Source organism: Lissotriton helveticus, chromosome 3_1 (assembly GCF_964261635.1).
Source record: "Lissotriton helveticus chromosome 3_1, aLisHel1.1, whole genome shotgun sequence".
Taxonomy (NCBI): Eukaryota; Metazoa; Chordata; class Amphibia; order Caudata; family Salamandridae; genus Lissotriton; species Lissotriton helveticus.
In genome coordinates, this window is record NC_136061.1 from 91,291,662 (window position 1) to 91,314,409 (window position 22,748).

The 22,748-nt window shown below is 45.0% G+C and overlaps 1 protein-coding gene across 1 annotated transcript in view; it reads right to left on the bottom strand.

Annotated features, from left to right (window-relative positions):
• The window catches only part of SGSM2 (small G protein signaling modulator 2), a 929,300-nt gene that overhangs the window by 332,593 nt on the left and 573,959 nt on the right, over positions 1-22,748 (bottom strand). The window contains exon 3 of the mRNA XM_078683529.1: positions 19,713-19,875. Within this exon, the coding sequence (XP_078539655.1) occupies positions 19,713-19,875 (163 nt within the window). The remainder of the gene's footprint in view (positions 1-19,712; positions 19,876-22,748) is intronic.

A 22,748-nucleotide genomic window follows, 5' to 3' on the forward strand; every position in this document is an offset into this window, starting at 1 on the left:
CGCAGAGTTGCGAACTGACTCCAATGAGGTGATAACAGGGATGGGGCGGTGCAAAGCAAAATGGTTAATTTGTATTCCTCACTGTACCTAACGACTCAGCCGGCCACACCTCTGGATCTCAACTCCTTCTTTGACTCACTGCAGCTCCTCTTGATGGAAGATGGACACCGAAAATTCTTCAACGAGCCGTTACAGTGGAAGAAATTACAACCGATCAGAGCCTTCCCTGGTGACAAGACCGTAAGCTTAGGTGGCCTTTTATAAAGAATATGCACCTGTCCTTGATCCGCTTCTCTTAGACATGTATGAGGAGTCCATGACGCGAGGCATGCTCTGGCAATCCCTTTGGGAGGCACTGATTATCCATTTTCCTGCCTAACAAAGATACTCAGCTATGTGAATTATATAGACCGTTATCCATGATCAACACGGATAATAAAATCCTCGCCAGGCGGATTGCTTCCAGCCTACTCCCACTACTTCCACTCATTGCTAAGCTGGACCGGTCCGGATTCGTCCCTAGGTGCTCTAAATCCCATAACCTTTGGACCTTCTTTGCTATATTACACACCATTGAGCCCAGCCTTAGAGCTGCTGCGATTTTCCTCAATATCACCAAGGTTTTTGATTCACTGGAGTGGCATTACCTCTTCGCGTTGTATTGTATTGTATGCAATATTTGTAGAGCGCAGCTATCACCCAACGGGTATCTTGGCGCTATAATACATGAATCCTCATCAAGCAGTGGGGAAAAAACAGTGTGGATTAAAATGGCAGTTCCAGCCTGCCAGGCTCAGGAAACAGCCATGTATGATCTAGAGCTAACATGGCAGTTCCAGCCTATCAGGCTCTGGGAAACAGCCATGTTTTGATCTTCTTCCTAAACTGTAGAAGATCCTGTAGCTGTCTAAGTTCTAAAGGAAGGTTGTTCCAGAGCTTGGCAGCGGCCGAGCTGAATGCCCTGCCTCCTGACCTGGCTTTTTCGAATTTTGAGAACTTTCACCAAACAGGCGGTGGCAGAGCGAAGGCACCGAATTGGAGTGTACCATGCAAAGGTCTCTCGAAGAGGTGTAGGTCCAAGGCCATGAAGGGCTTTAAAGAGCAGACACAGAGACTTAAATTGAACTCTCTGCATTATAGGCAGCCAGTGAAGCTCTGCAAGAGCCAGTGAACCTGACGAACATCGTGGTTTCATCAGTGCCAGTCTGGCCAACACATTTTGGACTCTTTGGAGGCACTCAATCAAAAATGTGGGCGTCTCTAGCAGTAGAGCATTAGAGTAATCAAGCCTACTGAGGATGATGCTACCAACAATCAGTGCTCTTGCCGTCTGTGCAGCAGTGGAAGAATCTTCCTTAATGCTCTGATCAAAGAAAAGCAATTCCCCACCACCTTGTTTACATGCATTTCCATGGTTAAATTCATGTCAAACATCACTCCCAGGGTCCGTACTGCTTTGCCGGAACCAAAGTGGACGTGTTAGAGGAGTGCCAAAAATTTTCAGGAAAAGGGGGAGGAATCCTCCCCACAGTGCAGTATAAGATTTCACTCTTATCTGAATTAATTTGAAGTGAGTTAGTTCTTAACCAATGGGCAGTGTCCTGCATACAATCGTGAAAAATTGCCAGAGAAATCAACTGATTACCCTCTAGAGAAAAGAGAAGTTGGGTGTCGTCAGCATAGTTCAACACTCTCACACCATGCGCCTTTATGATTCCAATCGTTAGTATCCCGGCTTGATATTAGCACTATGGCCCAGATGTAGGTAAATCTGATTTACCGACTCTAGAATACCGAATTTTACCGATTCGGTATTCTAGATTCGGTAAATCAGATGTAGGTAAAAGTTCGGTAATTTTTACCGAATCTGTATGATTCGGTAATTACCGAATCGGAATTTACCGATTCGGTAATTGCCATTTGATTCCTATGGGCCTAGAGGCCCATAGGAATCAATGTCAATTACCGAATCGGTAAATACCGATTCTGTAAAATTACCGATTTTGCAAGGGTGACAGGGTGTCATTTTGACACCCTGTTGCACCCCTGATTTTGGCTTGTGTGCCATGTGGCACACATACATGCCCCACAGATGTGCATGTACACAGGTATTCGTTATTTACCATGCAATAGAATTACATGGTAAATAACGAATCGGTAATGGCTGTGGCACTGTTTGAAGTGCCACCTACATCTGGATTTACCGATTTGGTATATTTACCGATTCAGTAAATTTACCGAATCGGTAAATTTACAGATTCTGTATATTTGAAGGCCCCTACATCTCCATTTGCAAATACCGGTCGGTAACGGCCGAAATCGGCTGTTACCGACCGGTATTTCCTGACCTACATCTGGCCCCAAATTCCTTAAACTCATCCGGCTCTTATATGCAGGCCCTGTGGCTCGCCTTCATAATAATGGGCAGATCACCCCCCTTATTGGCTACCTGTGGTATGCGTCGGGGATGTCCCTGATTCCTCATCCTTTTTGCCATTTAAATGGAGCCGCTCGCGGCCAGACTCCGGCAACACCATTACCATCGTGGCCTGGCCTTCTTGCCCTAGGTTGCTTTGGTCTCCTTGTACGCAGATGACGTCACCCTGTATGTCAAATGACCTCAAGAAAATTTAGATCCCCTAGTCAGGGAATTCACTAGATTTTGGGCCTATCTTAAATTTCCATAAATTGGGCGAAATCAGTGGGACCGATTCACAGAGCTAATCTTAGACAAAATCCTAAACTTACTACTTTTCATATCCACAGAAGGCATTTAGTAGTAGTAAAGTTAGGATTTAGTCTAAAATTAGGATTTTGTCTTAAGTTAGGATTTTGGCTTAAATTAGGATTTTGTCTCAAGTTAGGATTTTGTCTTAAGTTAAATTTAAGTTAAACTTAAGTTTGTCTTAAATTTTGGTTTAGAGACATGACATGAGTCCCATACTCTCCACACCACTGGAGTCAAGCTACCCTGGCTGATGACGGCTGATAGCCAGAAACTGGTCCTGGGATGCTTGATTCCGGTCTAGGAAAGACATGGCTTGGCGGTTCGTGCTGGACTGTTCCCATGAGGCACAAGGTCAGACTGATTTGCATATGGCCATGTCTGAACTGGGGTGGCAGAGTGGGCTAAAGAACGGTGATGGATAAAACCCAGATCTTTTGACTGGGTGTGAGTGTTTGATTGATTCAGATGCTCCGTCCATCACCACCCCCTTTTGTACCGCTTTTGGCCGCCATAAGTGTGGCAGGGTATGCTCAGACGTGAGTCCCTTGCTCACTTTGCCACTGGATTCAAGCAAGCCGGGCTGAAGACGGCTGTTACAAAATCAGAAAATCCTAGTGTAAAGAAAAATTGTGTTGACTAAAACAAGTAACCTAAACGATTTTCTTGTGTTTGTGTATAATTTTGTTGATATAATGTTTTCGGATAGCGAGGAGATGAACAAACAAATATTAGATTTGTTTCTATGTGTAAATTAATATTCCTGGACAGACAATTTACAGTATCTGTCCTCCAACTAGAAGGTTCTTTAAAAGAAATACCAAAGGCATCATTATACTCATTTTGTTGGACTGTTCCCATGAGGCACAGGGTCAAGGCTAATTTGCATATGGCCATGTCTGAACTGGGGTGGTGTGGAGTGCAAAACAATGGATTTAGGCCCAGATCTCTGTACTCAGGTGAATGTATGACATTGTTATGCATTCTGTCCATCAACTGTTGTTTTTGCATTTGTCACCCCGAGTGGGATGGGTATGCTCAGACGTGAGTCCCATGCTCTCCACACCACTGGAGTCAAGCTATCCAGGCTGATGACGGCTGATAGCCAGAAACCGGCCCTGGATGCTTGATTCCTGTCCAGGAAAGACATGGCTTGGCGGTTCGGGCTGGACTGTTCCCATGAGGCACAGGGTCAAGGCTGATTTGCAAATAGCCATGTCTGAACTGGGGTGGTGTGGAGTGCAAAAGAACGATGGATTTAAGCCCAGATCTCAGTGCTGTAGTGAATGTCTGACATTGTTCTGCATTCTGTCCATCAACTGTTGTTTTTGCAGAATTGCATACCCCATCAGAAAAATTTGAAGTGTTTGCCAACCCTGCAACATGCTACGGCTTTCCTTTCAACTACTGAGTAGTTCACTTCAGACTTTGTAAGGGGAGGTGAGGCAAAGGCCACAATTGTTTCTTTTCCATTAATTATTTGGGAAAGGATGGCTACTAAACCCTAGTTACTGGCATCAGTTGTTTGTATGCTTTTGTGCTTATGTTCAAAGTTGCATAGGTAGGGAGCTGAAATAATGGCATCTTTTATTTTCACAAATGACGCATGATGTTCATCTAACCACTGATAGTGTGTGTTGTTCTTTATCAGTTCTCTGAGGTGGAAAGTTTAAACGTCAACATTTTTCACATACTTTGCCATATATTCTGCCAGACCTAGGAAGGTTTTGAGCTCCTCTTTGTTTTCTGGAGCAGGGGCATCTCTAATAGAGTTCCAGTAAGCAGATTTTGGGTTTTAAAACATCTTTGGAAATAGTATGCCCCAGATATTCTACTGCACCTACACCTAATTGACATTTATCTTTCTTCAAAGTTCATCCCGCATTCTTGAATTTAGAAAATACTTCCCTCAATGTCTTGTCATGTTCCGCAGTAGTAGCTCCATAAATCAAGACATCATCTTGAAAGCAAAAGGTTTTGGGTTTCTTTGGAAATTTGCTGCATATCTTTTTGAAAGACAGCCTCCGCTGATGCAAGACCAAAAGGTATACCGGGGAACACAAAAGTGCCCATTGGTGTGGTAAAGGCCGTTAGCCATCTGGAGTCTGGGTGCAGTTCAACCTGGTGATAAACCATGGAGAGGTCTAAAATACTAAAACATGTGGCTTCACCCATCGTTCTTACCATTTCATGGATACGAGGTAAGGGATGTCTCTCCACCCAGATGTTAGTATTGAGATCCCGCAGGTCAACACACGACATTATATCCCCACATGTTTTTTTTAGCAATTACAATGGGTTCTACCCAATCAGAGCAGTCTCTTATTTGATTTTGAGGGTTTTATATAGCACGAACAAGACCCTTGCGAGTATCAGAGTGCTTTACAAGTCAAATGTAGAAAACAAGAAGTAGCAAACAAAGATATAGGTGAAACAGCTATACATAGCTTATACATGTACACATCCGCTATCGTGAAAGCCAAATGACAGCTATTGAGCACAAAGATATATATAGTTATAATATACAGCAAAGCTAGCGAAAGGCCAGAGTTCACGTGAATTTAGCCATGAGGATCCCTTTCACTTCTATTGAAAAATCTTGGCAAATCGTTGTGGTTTTAGAAAAGTCTTGGCACTCCTGGAGGCTCTGCTGCCCACAGAGAGCGCCAGTTTCTGAGCTAGGTAGTGCGGGGAATTGTGGTGTAGGGCCTTGTGCGTCATACAAGCGATTTTAAGATAAATTCTAGCTTCAAATGGTAGCCAGTTGAGGGCTCCCAGGTCAGGGGATATGTGAGAGTTTCTCTGTGAACCTGTGATGAGTCTTGCAGCTGAGTTGATAGTGGCTCTTAGTGGGGCTGTCGATGACCTTGGGAGGCCGCATAAGGTTACCGTCCCATATTCCACTCTAGGTATTACTAGGGCTTGAACTGCTTGTTTGAAATCAAAGGCTGGCAGAAAGGGTTTCAGTTTTCTGAGTGTCTTCAGGTGGAAGTTAGCTCCTTTTCTGAAAGCGCTGATGTGCTTCTGCATCTTTAAGTTGCTGTCTAGCGTTATCCCTAGCGATTTCGCTGAGTCAACGATAAAAGGTTGTCCTTTGAGAGCTTTTAAGTGCATCAGCCAATCCAGGATAGTGGGAGTTTTGTTAGGGGGAGCGATTAAGAGGAATTCCGTTTTGAGGGAGTTTAGTTTCAAATGCTTTTCGGCCAGCCATGTTTGGGTTTTTTGTAGAGTGGAGTTGAGTGATTTGATGTCATCAAGTGAGTGGATCTTGATGTAGATTTGGGAGTCGTCTGCATACATATGGAAGTGATTCGTGGCGAGGCTGAGAAGATCGTTAAGAGGTTCCATAAAAAGGTTGAAAAGGGTCGATGAGAGGGAGGAGCCTTGTGGAAATCCTAATGTGACTGGCGTGGGGTTGGACAGGGATTGGTTGACCTTGAATCTTTGTGATCTGTTTTGAAGGAAGGAGGCGAACCAGTTAAATACAGTACCAGACATTCCCATTCTGTGTTTCAGGAGTTCAAGCAGGTTGTCATGTTTGACGGTGTCAAATGCGGACGATAGGTCGAGTAGGATAAGTAAGCAAGCTTCGTTTTGGCCCAGGATTTTTAGAGCGTCGTCAATTACATGTGTCATGGCTGATTCAGTACTGTGACCTGCACGGAAGCCTGATTGAAATTGGTTAAGCAGGTTGAATTGATCAATGTGACTGTTCAGCTGCATGTTAACAAATTTTTCCAGGAGTTTCGGCTGGCATAGGTATGTTAGAAATCGGACAATAGTTATTTAGGTCCGAGGGGTCAGCTGTTGTTTTCTTAAGGACAGGAGACACCTGACCTGTTTTCAGGATGTCTGGAATGAATCCTTGAAGGAGGGTCGCATTTATGATATTAGTCCAGAGAGGTAATAACAGGGGAATGAAGTCTTTTAAGTAATTAGCCGGGAGCGGGTCTGTGAAATGATTGGAGGGTTTCAGAGAGGTTAGCGTCTTTAATATGGAGTCTTCACTGTAAGTGTTAAAGTGGGACCAAGTTGCGTTGTTTATGAGTTCGAATTTTGGGAGGATATTAGTTTGTGCACCAGTCAGGGGCACAGATGAGTTCTTATCCATGTCTGAGATGGATATTAGGTCCTTGAGTAGATCTGATTTTATGGATACTGTTTTAGAAGCGAAGAAGGAGGCAAATTCTTCACAAATGGGTAGATTAAGAGGGATGGCGTTTGGGAGACTAGATATGCTCTTGGTTTGGGTTTTGATAAGATCGAATAACTTTTTGGGGCGGTTCTTGGCTTGGTATAGCTGAGTCCTGAAGAAGCTGGTTTTAGATTTTCAGATTTTTCTAAAATAGGAGTTTCTGGAGAGTCTTAGAAGCTTGAGGTGGTCAGCTGAGGGTGCGGCTCTTCAACGCTGTTTAATTAATTTGAGAGAGCGCCTGTCTTCATTTAGCCTCCAATCATTCCAAGGTTTTGAGTCTTTTGTGGAAGCTCTTTTCAGTTGAAGTGGGGCTATGTTATCAAGAAGGTTGTTCATGGAGTGAAAGTAGTGATTGGTCAGCCCCTGGACATCGTTTAGACCTTCCGGGGGACGTAGGGGGTTTGAGTTAGTTGATGCTATAGGGTTAGAGCCGACGTTTTTCAGGTTTCTCTTCCAGATCTTAGTTCTCAGGGGTTGTGTTGGGAGACGTTTAACCTCTTCCAAGACTTGGAAAGTAATAATGTGATGGTCACAGCAGTCGCATGGGAGGATCGAGTCGAGCTGTGTGGAGTCCACATTAGAGATTACTAGGTTGAGAATTGCACCTTTGTCGTGTGTAGGGCTTGTACATATTTGTTTGAGATTAAGGTCGGCGAGGAAGGCTTTGAGGCTGTTTACCCCAGGTTCATTCTGGTCATCCCAGTGGAGGTTGCTTATTTGCTTATTTTGATGACTGTTATTTAACGCTAGAATATCCATGAATTGTTCTGTTAATGTGAGGTTATCTCCAGGAGGGTGGCAGAAAGTGTGAAAATAACAGATTTGTTTGTTATTACTGCTGATGTTTAAGTAGAGGTATTTACAGGAAGAGAAAGTGGGGGCATTTTAGTTGGACACTGTTAGGCTGCTCTGATGTATGCAGGCTATCCCACCTCCTGGTCTGTCTGTTCTGTCGAGTCTGGTGATGTCAGAGTTGGGGGGTAGCAAGATGCCCATGATGGGTGTAGATGTATCATTTAACCAAGTTTCTGTCAGGATCAGAATGTCAGTTTCGTTAGTGAGTAGCAGGTCAGCTATCTCAGCTGCATGTCTGGATGTAGATCTGCAGTTTAGGAGAATACAATTTAGCCGCGTCTTGATGGATACTGTGGTGGGTTTGATTATGAGGGGGATTCTAGTGAGGTTATTCTCAACTATGCCTCTGGAGTTATGTCTGGTGGCTCTGTGAGTGTTGATAGGGATTGATTGAATTTGGGATTTTGAATGTAAGATAACTGAAAGCCCAATGTTCAGGGGAGGGGGAGGAAGCTTGTATGAGCGAAGGAGGGCCCCTACTTCTATAGTAGATAGAGGGTTTATCGTCCCGCTGGGTCGAGATAAGGCATTAGGGTGCGGCACTGTACTGCAAAGTGGAGACCACTGAGCCTGGGAGCTTGCAGATAGATGTTGGGTGTGACTAGAGTTGTTGGAGCGAGGGAAAGATCTGTATTCCTGTTTACTGTGAGTGAACTTGGGTTGTTGTATGATCAGATCGTGTAGGGTTGTATTATACCTAAATCTTTTAGTCTTGCGAGTTCTGTTTTTTAAAGGCTCACACAAAAGATGAGGTATTGGTCTGGCCTTGTGTACAACCAGTTTGGCTTTGGATTTCAATTGTATTTTGTGTTGAAAATCTTTTCACATGCCCAATTCTTGAGAGAAACCTTCAGGAAATTCACAAACTAAGTGATTGACTCCCCCTAAAATGGGCAAATGAGCCCGTAAAATATCTGGGCATATGACTTGGCAGAAATCTGCACATCTATGGAACATGAACTATGGCCGTGTTATAGCCTGGCTAATGGAGAAGGTCACAGCGTGGGCAAAGCTCACGCTTTCTTTAGCTGGGAGAATTGCACTAACTAAAATGGTAGTACTGCAGAAATTTCTCTATTTATTTGTAAATATCCCGATCCCCCTGATGAATGCCTTCTCCAAGTCCCCCGGGTCCCTGTTAGTTTTGTTGGTGTGGGCAGGCGGGCAAGTTCGGGTGTCCTGGGATTTGCTGACGCTCCCACTTTGTCTGGCGGTTTGGGGGCCCCAGACAGGCCACTGTATGCCTGGTGTGCTCAGGCTCAGTTTCTCCACCATTGGGTCCACCTGACCCCCTTCCAACCCCAGGTAGCAGTGGAGACAGATGGACGGCCCTAGTCCCCCTCCGGGTGGCTCTTTATCAGCCCTACTGTCGTCCCACAGATGGCATCGATACGGTGGAGACACTGAGGTGGGCGTGGAACAAACTGCGGAAGAGATTCGGTGCTCCTGTACTGTATGCCCCTTCCATACCGTGACAAAAGGGGGTGATGATGGACGGAGCATCTGAATCAATCAAATACTCACACCCAGTCAAAAGATCTGGGCTTAATCCATCACCGTTCTTTAGCCCACTCTGCCACCCCAGTTCAGACATGGCTATATGCAAATCAGTCTGACCCTGTGCCTCATGGGAACAGTCCAGCCCGAACTGCCAAGCCATGTCTTCCCTGGACCGGAAACAAGCTTCCGAGGACCGGTTTCTGCCATTCCAGCCGTCTTCAGCCCGGCTTGCTTGAATCCAGTTGCAAAGTGAGCAAGGGACTCACGTCTGAGCATACCCTGCCACACTTATGGCGGCCAAAAGCGGTACAAAAGGGGGTGGTGATGGACGGAGCATCTGAATCAATCAAACACTCACACCCAGTCAAAAGATCTGGGTTTAATCCATCACCGTTCTTTAGCCCACTCTGCCACCCCAGTTCAGACATGGCTATATGCAAATCAGTCTAACCCTGTGCCTCATGGGAACAGTCCAGCCCGAACTGCCAAGCCATGTCTTCCCTGGACTGGAAACAAGCTTTCGAGGACCGGTTTCTGGCATTCCAGCCGTCTTCATCCCGGCTTGCTTGAATCCAGTGGCAAAGTGAGCAAGGGACTCACGTCTGAGCATACCCTGCCACACTTATGGCAGCCAAAAGCGGTACAAAAGGGGGTGGTGATGGACGGAGCATCTGAATCAATCAATCAAACACTCACACCCAGTCAAAAGATCTGGGTTTAATCCATCACCGTTCTTTAGCCCACTCTGCCACCCCAGTTCAGACATGGCTATATGCAAATCAGTCTGACCCTGTGCCTCATGGGAACAGTCCTGCCCGAACTGCCAAGCCAGTGCTCACTTTGCCACTGGATTCAAGCAAGCCGGGCTGAAGAAGGCTGGAATCCCAGAAACCGGTCCTCGGTAGCTTGTTTCCGGTCCAGGGAAGGCATGGCTTGGCAGAGTGGGCTAAAGAACGGTGATGGATTAAACCCAGATCAGTTGACTGGGGGTGAGTGCTTGTATTGTCAACACTCCGTCCATCATTTCCTTTGGTTTATCCTTCCATACCTTTGGCGCACAACCCAATGCTTTCCATCATAGGTGAAGGAATAAGTAAGTCTGCGGCAAAAAAGATGAATCTGAGTACCTTTGCAGACCTATACCCCGGGGACACATTATGACCACCTTCGGTTGCAGAAGAGGGTGACACAGTACCTTTGGCTGACCTATTCCTCTATTACAAGTTGAGAGCCACCTGCCGTTCTTTACATTAGACTTTCCCGAATCCCTTGCCCACCATGCCTGAATTGGAGAACTTGTTAAAGGTGCCATGCCTTGTAGACTTATTACACAGCTTTATACACACATGCAAACCTCAGCTCCCTTGACACAGCCGCGGGCATTCCAAGGGTGGAATAACGAACTCCCCATTAAGTTGATGAAGGACCAGTGGCTGTACTGCTGTCGCCAACTCACTGATTTATACCCCAACTATAAACTTCAACTAATACATTTCAAGTTCCTTGACCATTTTTACAGGACACCCGTTAGTTTATATCGTATGGGACTGCGTGACGACGACGGCTGTTGGAGGTGCAGTTTCACCACAGCAACGTTTTTATACTTTGGTGTAAAGGCGGCATCAGCTTGGAACTCCCTCCCGGTGGAATTGCGCCTGTTAGAGGATCTCATGGCTTTTAGGAAAGCCTTGAAAACATTCTTGTTTTAGTCTTTTTCTCTAGTCTGTGCTATGCACCTAGAGTGGTCCTCCCTGCTTCCCTTTTAGTTGTGTTATGTTTTTTAGGCACTCTCTTGTCAATGCGCCAGGACGCTCCTTAGCTGGAGTAGCTGTGCGCATAATAAAAACCTATAACAAAACATAACATAACATGGCATGTAACTGCCCACGGCTAATGTCATTTTGGTCTACAATCTTTATAATAATTCACCAGATAATCAACACACCTGTTGATCACTCCTCTACTGGGCCTGTTGAGCTATGTAAAAGACACACCAGTTAAGGTCCATAAACTGCACCCACTGCTTTTTCCTTTTTGCCAAACGCCAAATTGCAGTACACTGGGGAGGAAGAGGGTGTATTCAATTAAGGAATGGATCAGGGACGTCACGTATGGGCATTCCCAATTGTCCACTTTCTGGGAGTTACCTCTAGACCCAGGGACATCTGGGAACACTTATCACGTGGGCCTGGGAAAGACAAGGGGCAGACGAGAATACGCCATCAGATGTGGGGGCTACGGGATAAGGGGGAGGGATAGAGCTGCTATGCTTAAAACAGCACGATTGATCAATTATGCACTACACAGGGGGGGCTGGCCTGGATACTGGCCCTTGCCGTCATTGGTTCTCTCAGGATAGGATTTTCTGTGTGGTGAACATTACTCATCTGCTGTGGCTATAGGTGAGACGGGTACGCATGTAATACCAACTGCAATATATATGTGGGGCAGTATTGCTTATGATTACGCAACGATTGTCTACTGGCAAGTAGTTTTGTTATGGTTTTTTTTTAAATGCAAATAAAAAGAATTAAAAAAAAAATGATGTGCTTGACTGATTCACCGCTAAGACTTGTTCAGGATTGTTGGGGTCAAGCTTGATACCCAATTCCCTTTCATGTTGCCAGCCAAGTAGATTCGACTCTTCTTCTCCTATGTAAACATGGCCCACTGTTGAATGATCTTTGAAAGATATAAGGAGTTTAATCATACCTTTCAAAGTAATGGCGATTTTAATGTACCCACTAGGTGAAATATCAGCTGAAATCAAATTACCCTTGTTGCCACCTACAGTAAATGTATAATCTGGGTAGTGAATTAAGGTAAATGGTGAACCAAATTACCTTTCAAGTAAACATCACAAACAGGATATTTTTGTTGATTGTCTGAACAATCGTCAGTCCTCAATGGATTTAGCTGTTTCAATGGCTTCTTGCAGATTGTGTTTTATTATTATTAGTGCATCACACTAGTTGATCACTTACAAGAGATTTGTTTAAATCACGAAATTCACACAACCTGCTTTAACCTCTGAGCACTACCACATAGGTGGATACACATTTTTTTTGCTTTTGAGATCTGCGAAGAACTTGTGCAACTCAAGTACAATGTTAATCTTATCACTAAAATGATTCTGTAGCTTTATTAGGGTAGTCTTGTAAGCACCCTCCTCATCCTCATCAGTGTCACTTACGTTGGACACATTCTCTGGTTCAGGTAAAGACTCAAAGATTTTCCTACCATGAGGATCCATACTTGGAGTATTATGCGTTGTTTTCTTGTTGAGCTGAATTTCTTGCCTCCAATCGCTATTAAGATTAAAAAAAGTTTCCCCATTCTTTCCATAAATGTTAGGTTCATCGAATTCATTCAAGAAAGGTGCAGGTTGAGACATACTAGCTGCTGCCATCATAGTACTATATGGTAAAAGATTACCAGAAAATTGTGTGTGATAGAACTCTCAAACAAATAAGACCTACTACGAATACACGATAAAGGTCCAAAGCAAAATAAACATAGGCAGTGAGGATTAAGTAAGTTAGTCAATGTTATCGTGGAAGTTAGAGCAATGGCAAAGAGTGAAGTCGGAATTGACACTGCCCCACAAACAGAACTGACAAACCTAGGTGTGCGTGCCACCATGTACAACCGGTTCAGAAAAGGGGGTGGTGATGAACAGAGTGTCTGAATTAAGCAGACCACTCTTACCCAGTCCAAAGATCAGGGCTTGATCCATCACCGTTATTTAGCTCACTGCCCCATCCCAGCTCAGAACCTGGTTATATGCAAAATAGTCTGTCCCTGGCCCAGTGCATCATCGGAACAGGGCAGACCAAACTACCAAGCCAATTCTTCACCAGAAAGGAGACAAGCTTCCGGGGACCGGTTTCTGGCATTTCAGCCGTCGTCGGCTCGGCTTGCTTGAATCCTGATGGAGCAGTGAGCAAGGGGCTCATGTCTGAGTATACCCTGCCACACCTATAGTGGCCAAAAACGATTCAGAAAAGGGGGTGGTGATGAACAGAGTGTCTGAATTAAGCAGACCACTCTTACCCAGTCCAAAGATCAGTGCTTGATCCATCACCGTTATTTAGCTCACTGCCCCATCCCAGCTCAGAACCTGGCTATATGCAAAATAGTCTGTCCCTGGCCCAGTGCATCATGGGAACAGGGCAGACCAAACTACCAAGCCAATTCTTCACCAGAAAGGAGACAAGCTTCCGGGGACCGGTTTCTGGCATTTCAACCGTCGTCGGCCCGGCTTGCTTGAATCCTGATGGAGCAGTGAGCAAGGGACTTGTGTCTGAGTATACCCTGCCACACCTATAGTGGCAGGGTATGCTCATTGCACCATCAGGATTCAAGCCGGGCCGACGACGGCTGAAATGCCAGAAACCGGTCCCCGGAAGCTTGTTTCCTTCCCAGTATAAGAATTGGCTTGGTAGTTTGGTTTGCCCTGTTCCCATCATGCACTGGGACAGGAACAGACTAATTTGCATGAAGCCAGGTTCTGAGCTGGGATGGTGCAGTGAGCTAAAAAACGGTGATGGATTAAGCCCTGATCTTTGGACTGGGTAAGAGTGGTCTGCTTAATTCAGACACTCTGTTCATCACCACCCCCTTTTCTGAATCATTTTGTCCACCATAAGCGTGGAAGGGTATACTCAGATGTGAGTCCCTTGCTCATTGCACCATCAGGATTCAAGCAAGCCGGGCCGACGACGGCTGAAATGCCAGAAACCGGTCCCCGGAAGCTTGTTTCCTTCCCAGTATAAGAATTGGCTTGGTAGTTTGGTTTGCCCTGTTCCCATCATGCACTGGGACAGGAACAGACTAATTTGCATGAAGCCAGGTTCTGAGCTGGGATGGTGCAGTGAGCTAAAAAACGGTGATGGATTAAGCCCTGATCTTTGGACTGGGTAAGAGTGGTCTGCTTAATTCAGACACTCTGTTCATCACCACCCCCTTTTCTGAATCATTTTGTCGACCATAAGCGTGGAAGGGTATACTCAGATGTGAGTCCCTTGCTCATTGCACCATCAGGATTCAAGCAAGCCGGGCCGACGACGGCTGAAATGCCAGAAACCGGTCCCCGGAAGCTTGTTTCCTTCCCAGTATAAGAATTGGCTTGGTAGTTTGGTTTGCCCTGTTCCCATCATGCACTGGGACAGGAACAGACTAATTTGCATGTTGCCAGGTTCTGAGCTGGGATGGTGCAGTGAGCTAAACAACGGTGATGGATTAAGCCCTGATCTTTGGACTGGGTAAGAGTGGTCTGCTTAATTCAGACACTCTGTTCATCACCACCCCCTTTTCTGAATCATTTTGTCCACCATAAGCGTGGAAGGGTATACTCAGATGTGAGTCCCTTGCTCATTGCACCATCAGGATTCAAGCAAGCCGGGCCGACGACGGCTGAAATGCCAGAAACCGGTCCCCGGAAGCTTGTTTCCTTCCCAGTATAAGAATTGGCTTGGTAGTTCGGTTTGCCCTGTTCCCATCATGCACTGGGACAGGAACAGACTAATTTGCATGTAGCCAGGTTCTGAGCTGGGATGGTGCAGTGAGCTAAAAAAAGGTGATGGATTAAGCCCTGATCCTTGGACTGGGTAAGAGCGGTCTGCTTAATTCAGACACTCTGTTCATCACCACCCCCTTTTCTGAATCATTTTGTCCACCATAAGCGTGGAAGGGTATACTCAGATGTGAGTCCCTTGCTCATTGCACCATCAGGATTCAAGCAAGCCGGGCCGACGACGGCTGAAATGCCAGAAACCGGTCCCCGGAAGCTTGTTTCCTTCCCAGTATAAGAATTGGCTTGGTAGTTTGGTTTGCCCTGTTCCCATCATGCACTGGGACAGGAACAGACTAATTTGCATGTAGCCAGGTTCTGAGCTGGGATGGTGCAGTGAGCTAAAAAACGGTGATGGATTAAGCACTGATCTTTGGACTGGGTAAGAGTGGTCTGCTTAATTCAGACACTCTGTTCATCACCACCCCCTTTTCTGAACCATGTACAACCGGAGCAAACTGACTAACTAGATCTGTTGGTGTGCATGTCACCGTGAGAAATAATGCATATGAAAGATGACAATGTGGTGTGTGTCACCGTGAAATGGCATGCCTGATGGCAAGTGAAGCACGCTCGAAATGAACAGCAGGAAGGTGTGTGTGTCTCCATGAAGGAAAGATACACCTTGCAAATTTTGTAAGTGCACGTTGGAAAATATGAAAAACTGGTGTGCGTGTCACCGGGAAGGAATAAGGCACGTGACAGATGAGGAAGTGGTGTGCGTGTCACTGTGAAATTACACGTCTGATACTGATGGCAAGTGGAGCACATTCCATCCAAATGGACAGCAGGAAATGTGTGTGTCACCGTGAACGGAAGAAGCAAATTGAAAATTAGAAGAATATGGAAAAAGAACTGGTGTGTGTGTGTCACCGCAGAACGACACGCAGAATAACCTGTATATCTCAGCAGGGAAGAGGTTTAATACAGCGTGAAACCCGCCTATTAAAAAGTCACCTCCTCAGAGGAAATGCATATGTTGAGTACCACAAGTAGAAATACCCCCAGAGGAGGTCCCTCGGATGAAATCCGGCAAATTGGCAAATGGGGAAAGTCTAGCGTTCGAAAACCCCACCCAGAGGAGGACTTTGCAGCGATTCCTGTAAGATCCAGGGTAGGTGCTCCGCAAGATAGCCACGCCCCAGGTGTGGTATCCTGGTTTGGATGACATGTGCCTTTCTCACTAACCTGTCTTGCTGCCCAGCCTAAGTGGATGGAATGGTGGAATGTTGAAGTGTGTGAGGTAATATAGAATGTGTGGGATGCCTAGTGGATGGATGACAGTTGGAAGAGAGGGCTGAGCAGCAAGAGAGCTGCTCCTGGTGGGGCTTAAATGATTATATGATTTAACCTGATAATTCTTCAATAAACCATCTTTAATCAGCACAACACACACCCCAGGGACGCTCCTTTGTAAAAACGACCTTCCGGAGCAGATGGAAAACGCTGCAGGCGGTGTGGAGAAGAGCTCTGAGAAGCTCCCGAGAAGCTGGATCCACTGGGTGGAATGCGAGACTATCAGGCCGAGGGTCAGTCGGAGGAATCCCAGGTAAGCATAAAGTAAAGGATACCTCAAATTGGAGTCCGAGGTAGTAGTCGAATAGTAGGTGGAGTAGTGTGCAAAAGGGGAGGAGACAAGGTCTTCTGTCCCCTTACACAGATCATCGCCAGTGATAAAAAATTATAATACACAATCGTACTCAGGAAAACGACTTTATTCTTTTGTCTCCTCTCTCCATCATAGGAACTCATCATTCAGATAAATGCTTGTTCATCAACATTCTAAAGCAGAACAATAGGGAAATACCAACTAGCGAGCAAGGGAAGGGGAGGGGAGGGTGAACGGAACGGAAGGGAAATGCAAGCCTGCACAACCGAACAGGGTAACATCTATAAGATCTAAAGAATGAAAGAAATACACAAATATATACCAAAAAGATCTTAATAAATGAAGAATTATAACACCTACCTAAGGCTGAACCCAGCCAAGAACAAAATCCTGTTATTTATCGAGAAGAGCAAACAAAAATCAGAACAAACCATGCTCACTGACATGAACCATGACCACTTCAAACCCCAACTTTGAACGAATGACCAGTCACTTGGATTCATCCCGGATACCAACATCTCCTTCAAGAAACACATTGACAAAAAACCAAAGCCTGGTACCAGCTCTCTCTTCTTCCAAAAAGCGAATTCAGAACTGCTGTTCAGGCTTTTGCACTCTGGATGGTGGTAATGTCATGCTCCATGGCCTCCCAGACTCCACACTGACAACCCTGAAATCCATCATACATGTCTCAACATGTCTCAACAAGGGCAAGAAGAAATATGATCACATCAACCCCAACCTAGTGGAACTCCATGGGCTCCCCTGGCCTGCCCACACCATCTTTAAAACCAGTGGCATCATTTACAAAGCCATCACATCTAGCACCCCTGCTTTGCATGCAGAGAAGCTCACCATCTCTGGTGGTTCTCGGCCTACCAGTAGTTAGAAAACCATCCGACTACAGACTAAGAAGTGTTAAAAAAAAAACCAAGAACAAAGTAGTATGGCTTTTCCATCTATGCACATAGGATCTGGAACATCATCTCCCTGTCCATCAGGACCACCCCATCACAGCTTCAGTTTAGGAAATAGATGAAGACAGGGCTCTTAAAAGAACACAACATCACAATGCATTGGCAGTCCACAAACCAGATACCTCTCCTATTGCTCCTTCATATTTGTCTTTGACCCGGCACAGCGCTGCACTGCCTTTTTAGCTGGGTTTGCACTATAGAAGACCATACATACATACATGTAAGTTGAACAGCTTTGAGAATCACGTCCATGGAGTTCTTAGAAATAGAGTGGTATGCAGCGCTCAAAGGATAACTGAACATTTACATCATAGCATTATCATAAGGACCAGGCATATATGATTATGGCACCACCCTTCCCACCTACCCACACTTTAGGCTTCTGAATATGGTAAGACCACATTCAAGGCCAGGGAGAAGGCAGGGGCACTTCTCACCTAGGCTGCTACTAAGTTTCAGGGGAAAATTACTGGTACCTCCAAGCTGGTCTGGTATACTTTAAGGTGCATTACAGCTACCGTTTGAATAGTTGATGGAGAAGAGGTCTAGAAAGAGGATAAAAAAAATACTGAGAAGTACAGAGAAGATAGATAGAAGAGGTGTTAGAAAAAGAGAGGAGAGGGAGAAAAAGAAAAAGAAAGGGGATAAATAGTAAAAGCAAGATAGAGAGAGAAGGAGGAGTGAAGACAGGAAGGGGAAGGTAGACATATGCAGTGGCAAATAGAAAGGGGAACTGGGGGAAGGGGTGAGAGAGGCTGTGGGGACAGAGTAGGAGTTGAGGATAGTAGAGGGTCTAATGAAGCAAAATGAAAGCTAGATACATGCGGAGAAAATGTGGATTTAAGTGGAATTTATAGCGCATCATGTTTTTTTATCAATATACCTGTCCCAAAGTGGTTTTAATGCACATTTCTGCACTTATAATCTAGAAAGGAACTTAGGATAAGATCCAAAAGTCACCTTAAACGGTGATCTTTAAAGTCCAATTAAGGTCTAACCATTGTTACTTGATTCACATTGCTGTTTACACAACACTTAACAATGGCACTCCCTTGTTATTTACACCTGTTAAGAAGGATAAGAAGTGCTGATGTCTTCCCTTTTAGTGCTTATCAGCCATGTCTAGTTTTGCTGGTGCAGTTGCTGGAAAGTACAACATACTTGCTGAGAGGCCCAAGTTCTATTATGGAGGTTATTTGGCTTTCTAGTGTACATTTAAATATTGCAGTCTGTTAGATTCATAGCATGAAGCCTGAATTATATCTGCACCTGTAGTAATACCTAACAATCCCTCTGCAAGAGTCTACTGCAAGTGAAAGAGAGGGGAATGCTCATAATTCCAGAAGTGGAGAACTTTGCAACATTCAAATGGGAGGTACCCTGCAAGCAACATCAACTAGAGAGGGTATCACAGAGCTGGATCCTAGATGCAAAATGTTAAACCCACACTCCCAGCCCTGGTGGCTTTGCTGTAGCCCTCCCATCTACAGCTTCATTAACTGCAGATGGTCTTAAAGTCCTCTGACAGGCCACAGGACGTCAAATAGACCCATCACAGTTTCACACAATCACTCATCCCTTACTATACTTACCTGTCTTGCTGGTGGGTGCCTGAGGAAGGTCTTCTTTTGAAAAAGAACATTTAGCAGAACCTGCCCTGTAACTATGAGAGGTGTATGAAAATGTTAGATCCTGCTTCTAGGCCATGCAGTTTTGACTGGTGCTTTTGTTCCGTGTCATTGAACTATCCACCTTTTGTCACAACTTTATAGTGAATTTTATTGTGAGAAATTCCCCTGTAAAATTACATTTAAATTATATGTTTTTTATTTAGTTTTCATCATTGTTGCAACCTTAAAATGAGGTTGAGTAGAATTAGGAAGCCTTGATGAAGCAGATCAAGTTTAGGAACTTTACTTGAAGCATGGTTTATTCCTTTAGGCTTTCCGGGAGTCATGACTTCCTGATTCAGAATGTCCCATGTAGGACACACTCCAACAAAACAATTTGAGAGTGCAGGCTGGACAACCACCACCTCAGGTAAAAGGTTTTGCGATGAGGTCAGCTAACTTTTTAAATAGGAGGTTCACAAGGTTTGAATTTCACAAAGCATGAACTACTTAGAAAATACACAGAGTTGTGAGGCATCCGACTAGGCAATTCTCCATCTTCATACCCCCTACTTTAAATCCCATCCAATTGAGAGTGAAAATGACAAATATGATGGTGCAAGGCATGTGTGAGAGAAGGGGGTGTCCTAAATGCACGCGTAGCCTTACCTGCCCTCCACCTGCTGCTGCAGCTCTTGGACCTTCTTGCAAATGTCGCTCGCCGTTGCACAAGTCTTGCCCACCTTCGTGAAGAGAGCCGCGATCTTGTCGCTCCGCAGGAAGCCGGCGGTCCTCCGTTTCAGCATGTGAAGCAGGCATGCCTCCACCACTCCTGGAAAACAAAAAAAGGGACAATGAGTTACAATCATCTATCAGCCATGAAACAGCCCACAGCAAGGGGATGAACCATATCTTGACAGTGGCACCGGATCCTGGTTACCGCACAGGTCAACTGGCCCCTGTTTGATAGCCAACAGTGCAAAGGATGCTGGGACTTGCAGACCAATGCTTGTCACAGGGAAGGTGAAACTGCAAATCCCAGCAGGACATACCTGGCTGATGCAAGATCATTTTCACAGCCTTGGCCAGGAGACGTCAATGGTGTCTCACTCATCTCATATTATAGACCTCTAAAATATGAAGCGCTGAGTCACCCGCAAAGGAGTTTCAGCTTGGGACTTTCAGATTAAACATAAATCATTGCAACAGAGACATTAAACCATTGAGTAATCTTGAAAGATAAAGGCATGCATGGGATAACTGCGGTCAGGGATGCTTTTAGCACTGGTGGCGCCTGGTGGGACAATCTTTGTTGGTGCCCCCAATGGACCCCGTATTCATGGATTTCTTCACTACCACCCTCAAACCGTGCCCCTCATCTCTCCACAGCCGCTCTCTCATAAGTATTTCATTTGTTTGATATAGTTTCTCAGATCAGTGCAAGGTGTAAGGGTACACACACAGTATACAGAGACAATAAATCATACCTGCATAAATCAATGTACAGGAAATGTTACGTAAGAGAAAGAGGACGCCAAGGTGTAGGAGTCACGTGTTATGCATACTGGTAGGCAGTATATTTTAAGAGTGCTTGGTCGATAGTAAAGGGACAAACTAAGGATTTAAAACATAACACAGTGGTTAGGGTTGGTGTTACTAATACAGATTTATTTCTACAAATGAACCCTTTTAAGAAACATTATGGAAATGAAAGATTGGAGAAAAAACATAATGTTCTAACCTATACCTTGCAGTTTGCATACAGCTCTTTGATGACAGTTCTTAGCTCACTGTGCTATATTAGGATTGTTACATATATGCAGGTAACAAAAGGATCACTCTGACAAAAGCAGTATCTCGCTGAGCTATCTACATAAAATACAACTCTATGATCTGCATGGTACACCTGCTTTGCAGCAGGCATATTAGCTCTCTGCATTACATTATGATGAGTTAAAACTGCGACTAGACATAACACCATCTTTCTCCAGCAGGTATATTACATTATCAATGTTATCTTGATGTTTTTATAGTTGCCTGAAAATTCCTGGACACACAATGAACTCTTCAGCTGGTACTTTTAAACCTGTAAGATATTTCAAAACACAGTGCTCCCTCCGACCTCAGCCCCGGTGCAGCGGCACCCGATGTGGAGTCACTAAGGTTCCACCACATCCCGGCAGGTCCCAACTCCATCGCCGACAACAATCCTTCCGGATTTTGTCAACTCATTGTTGCATCTGTTATAACCAATGCTAACATAAATGTCGTCTGCCCTTATCATTCATAGAACTGAGAGAGTGTCAAGGTATTCTGATGGTGATTCAAATATAACACCTGATCTGGAACAAGTATTCCTTTATGAACATGTCATGGCCAGTTTGCCTTTCACATGCAATGCTTCCTCCACAGCTCTTCCGACAATGACCGCCTGAGCTGTCAACAAAGTATGCAGTGTACCGCTTCTCCCTGAGAAACACTAGCCTGCAAGTTACTCTACCACATGCCCTCCTAAGGTAGCGCATAGAAGTAGGTTATATGGTGTTAGGCTTTTAGATGACATTTTAACCATGTTAGGAATAGTCATTTTATTCTCTGTGTTTTCAATGTGCCTGCTTACTGTTTTTACATTATCTTTTGTAATTATTTGTATATGCGCTAAGAAACAGGACCGTCCTGCTGTAATAAATACTTTTAGTTTAAAAGTGTCTGTTTTTCTTAACACTGTGTCTGCGATGCTGTGAAGAGTGAAACAGGTTTCTGTTACCACGATGCTCCCGAACCCTTTTCAGGGATTGTTACTGATCGAAAAGCATAGACTTCACTTCAACTATGTATTGAGTGGGGTTCTGTGGACTACAATAACCTGTTTTTGTCAATCATTGCTGGGATATTGAACTTAGTTCAATAGGATCTCCCGTGGGTGGGATAGCAAACCTTGTAGAACTACGCCTGAGTCACAGTTTACACAACACGCCGATAGCACCACCCTAAAGCTGGCCCTGACTGTAGTCCCTAAGGTGTATGCTAAGGAACTCTTGTGCCGCTCAAGAAATATGGCATGTCCCTTCACGCAACAATAGAAGAACAGTGTGCCATAGAATATGTGCCTTATTTCAAGTTTGGAAGGTGTGATACTATGTGCCTTATTTCAAGTTTGGCAGGTGTGATACTCCTAGTGGAGGAGTGTGGCTCAATGGTTAGAGCGGCAGACCCTGATGCAGAGGTCCGGCCCGGGACCAGGGTTCAATTCCCGCCTCGGCGGGTCTTGGGCTCAATTTCCTCGGAATGACAATTCTCGCCTCGGTGCCTATTCTAATCACGGGCCCCATGCTGCAACTCTGGGCAATAGCTTGCTTAACCTCCACACCGGCCCCAACAGCGCTAGGATGCCTGGCCTCACCCTGGGGGTGCCCAGGAGTGGACACCTCACAGGGAAAGCCAGGAAGGGTTCCACAGCGGTATGAGTAATAGCACCAGGAAACCGCTTGGTGGCAGTGCGCTCTACAAATACCTTGACATTTACTCCATCACAAATGTGACATCTACATCATCTGAAGCATTACAAGTGTCAAGCGTGCAGGAAACATCGGCTACATTTGTGACAGAGTATCCTGTCCTCCCAACTCTAAATAAATCCCTGAATTATGTAGTACTTCATCTACACTACTGAGAGAGTGCAATAAGGCCTAGATTTATTATAAT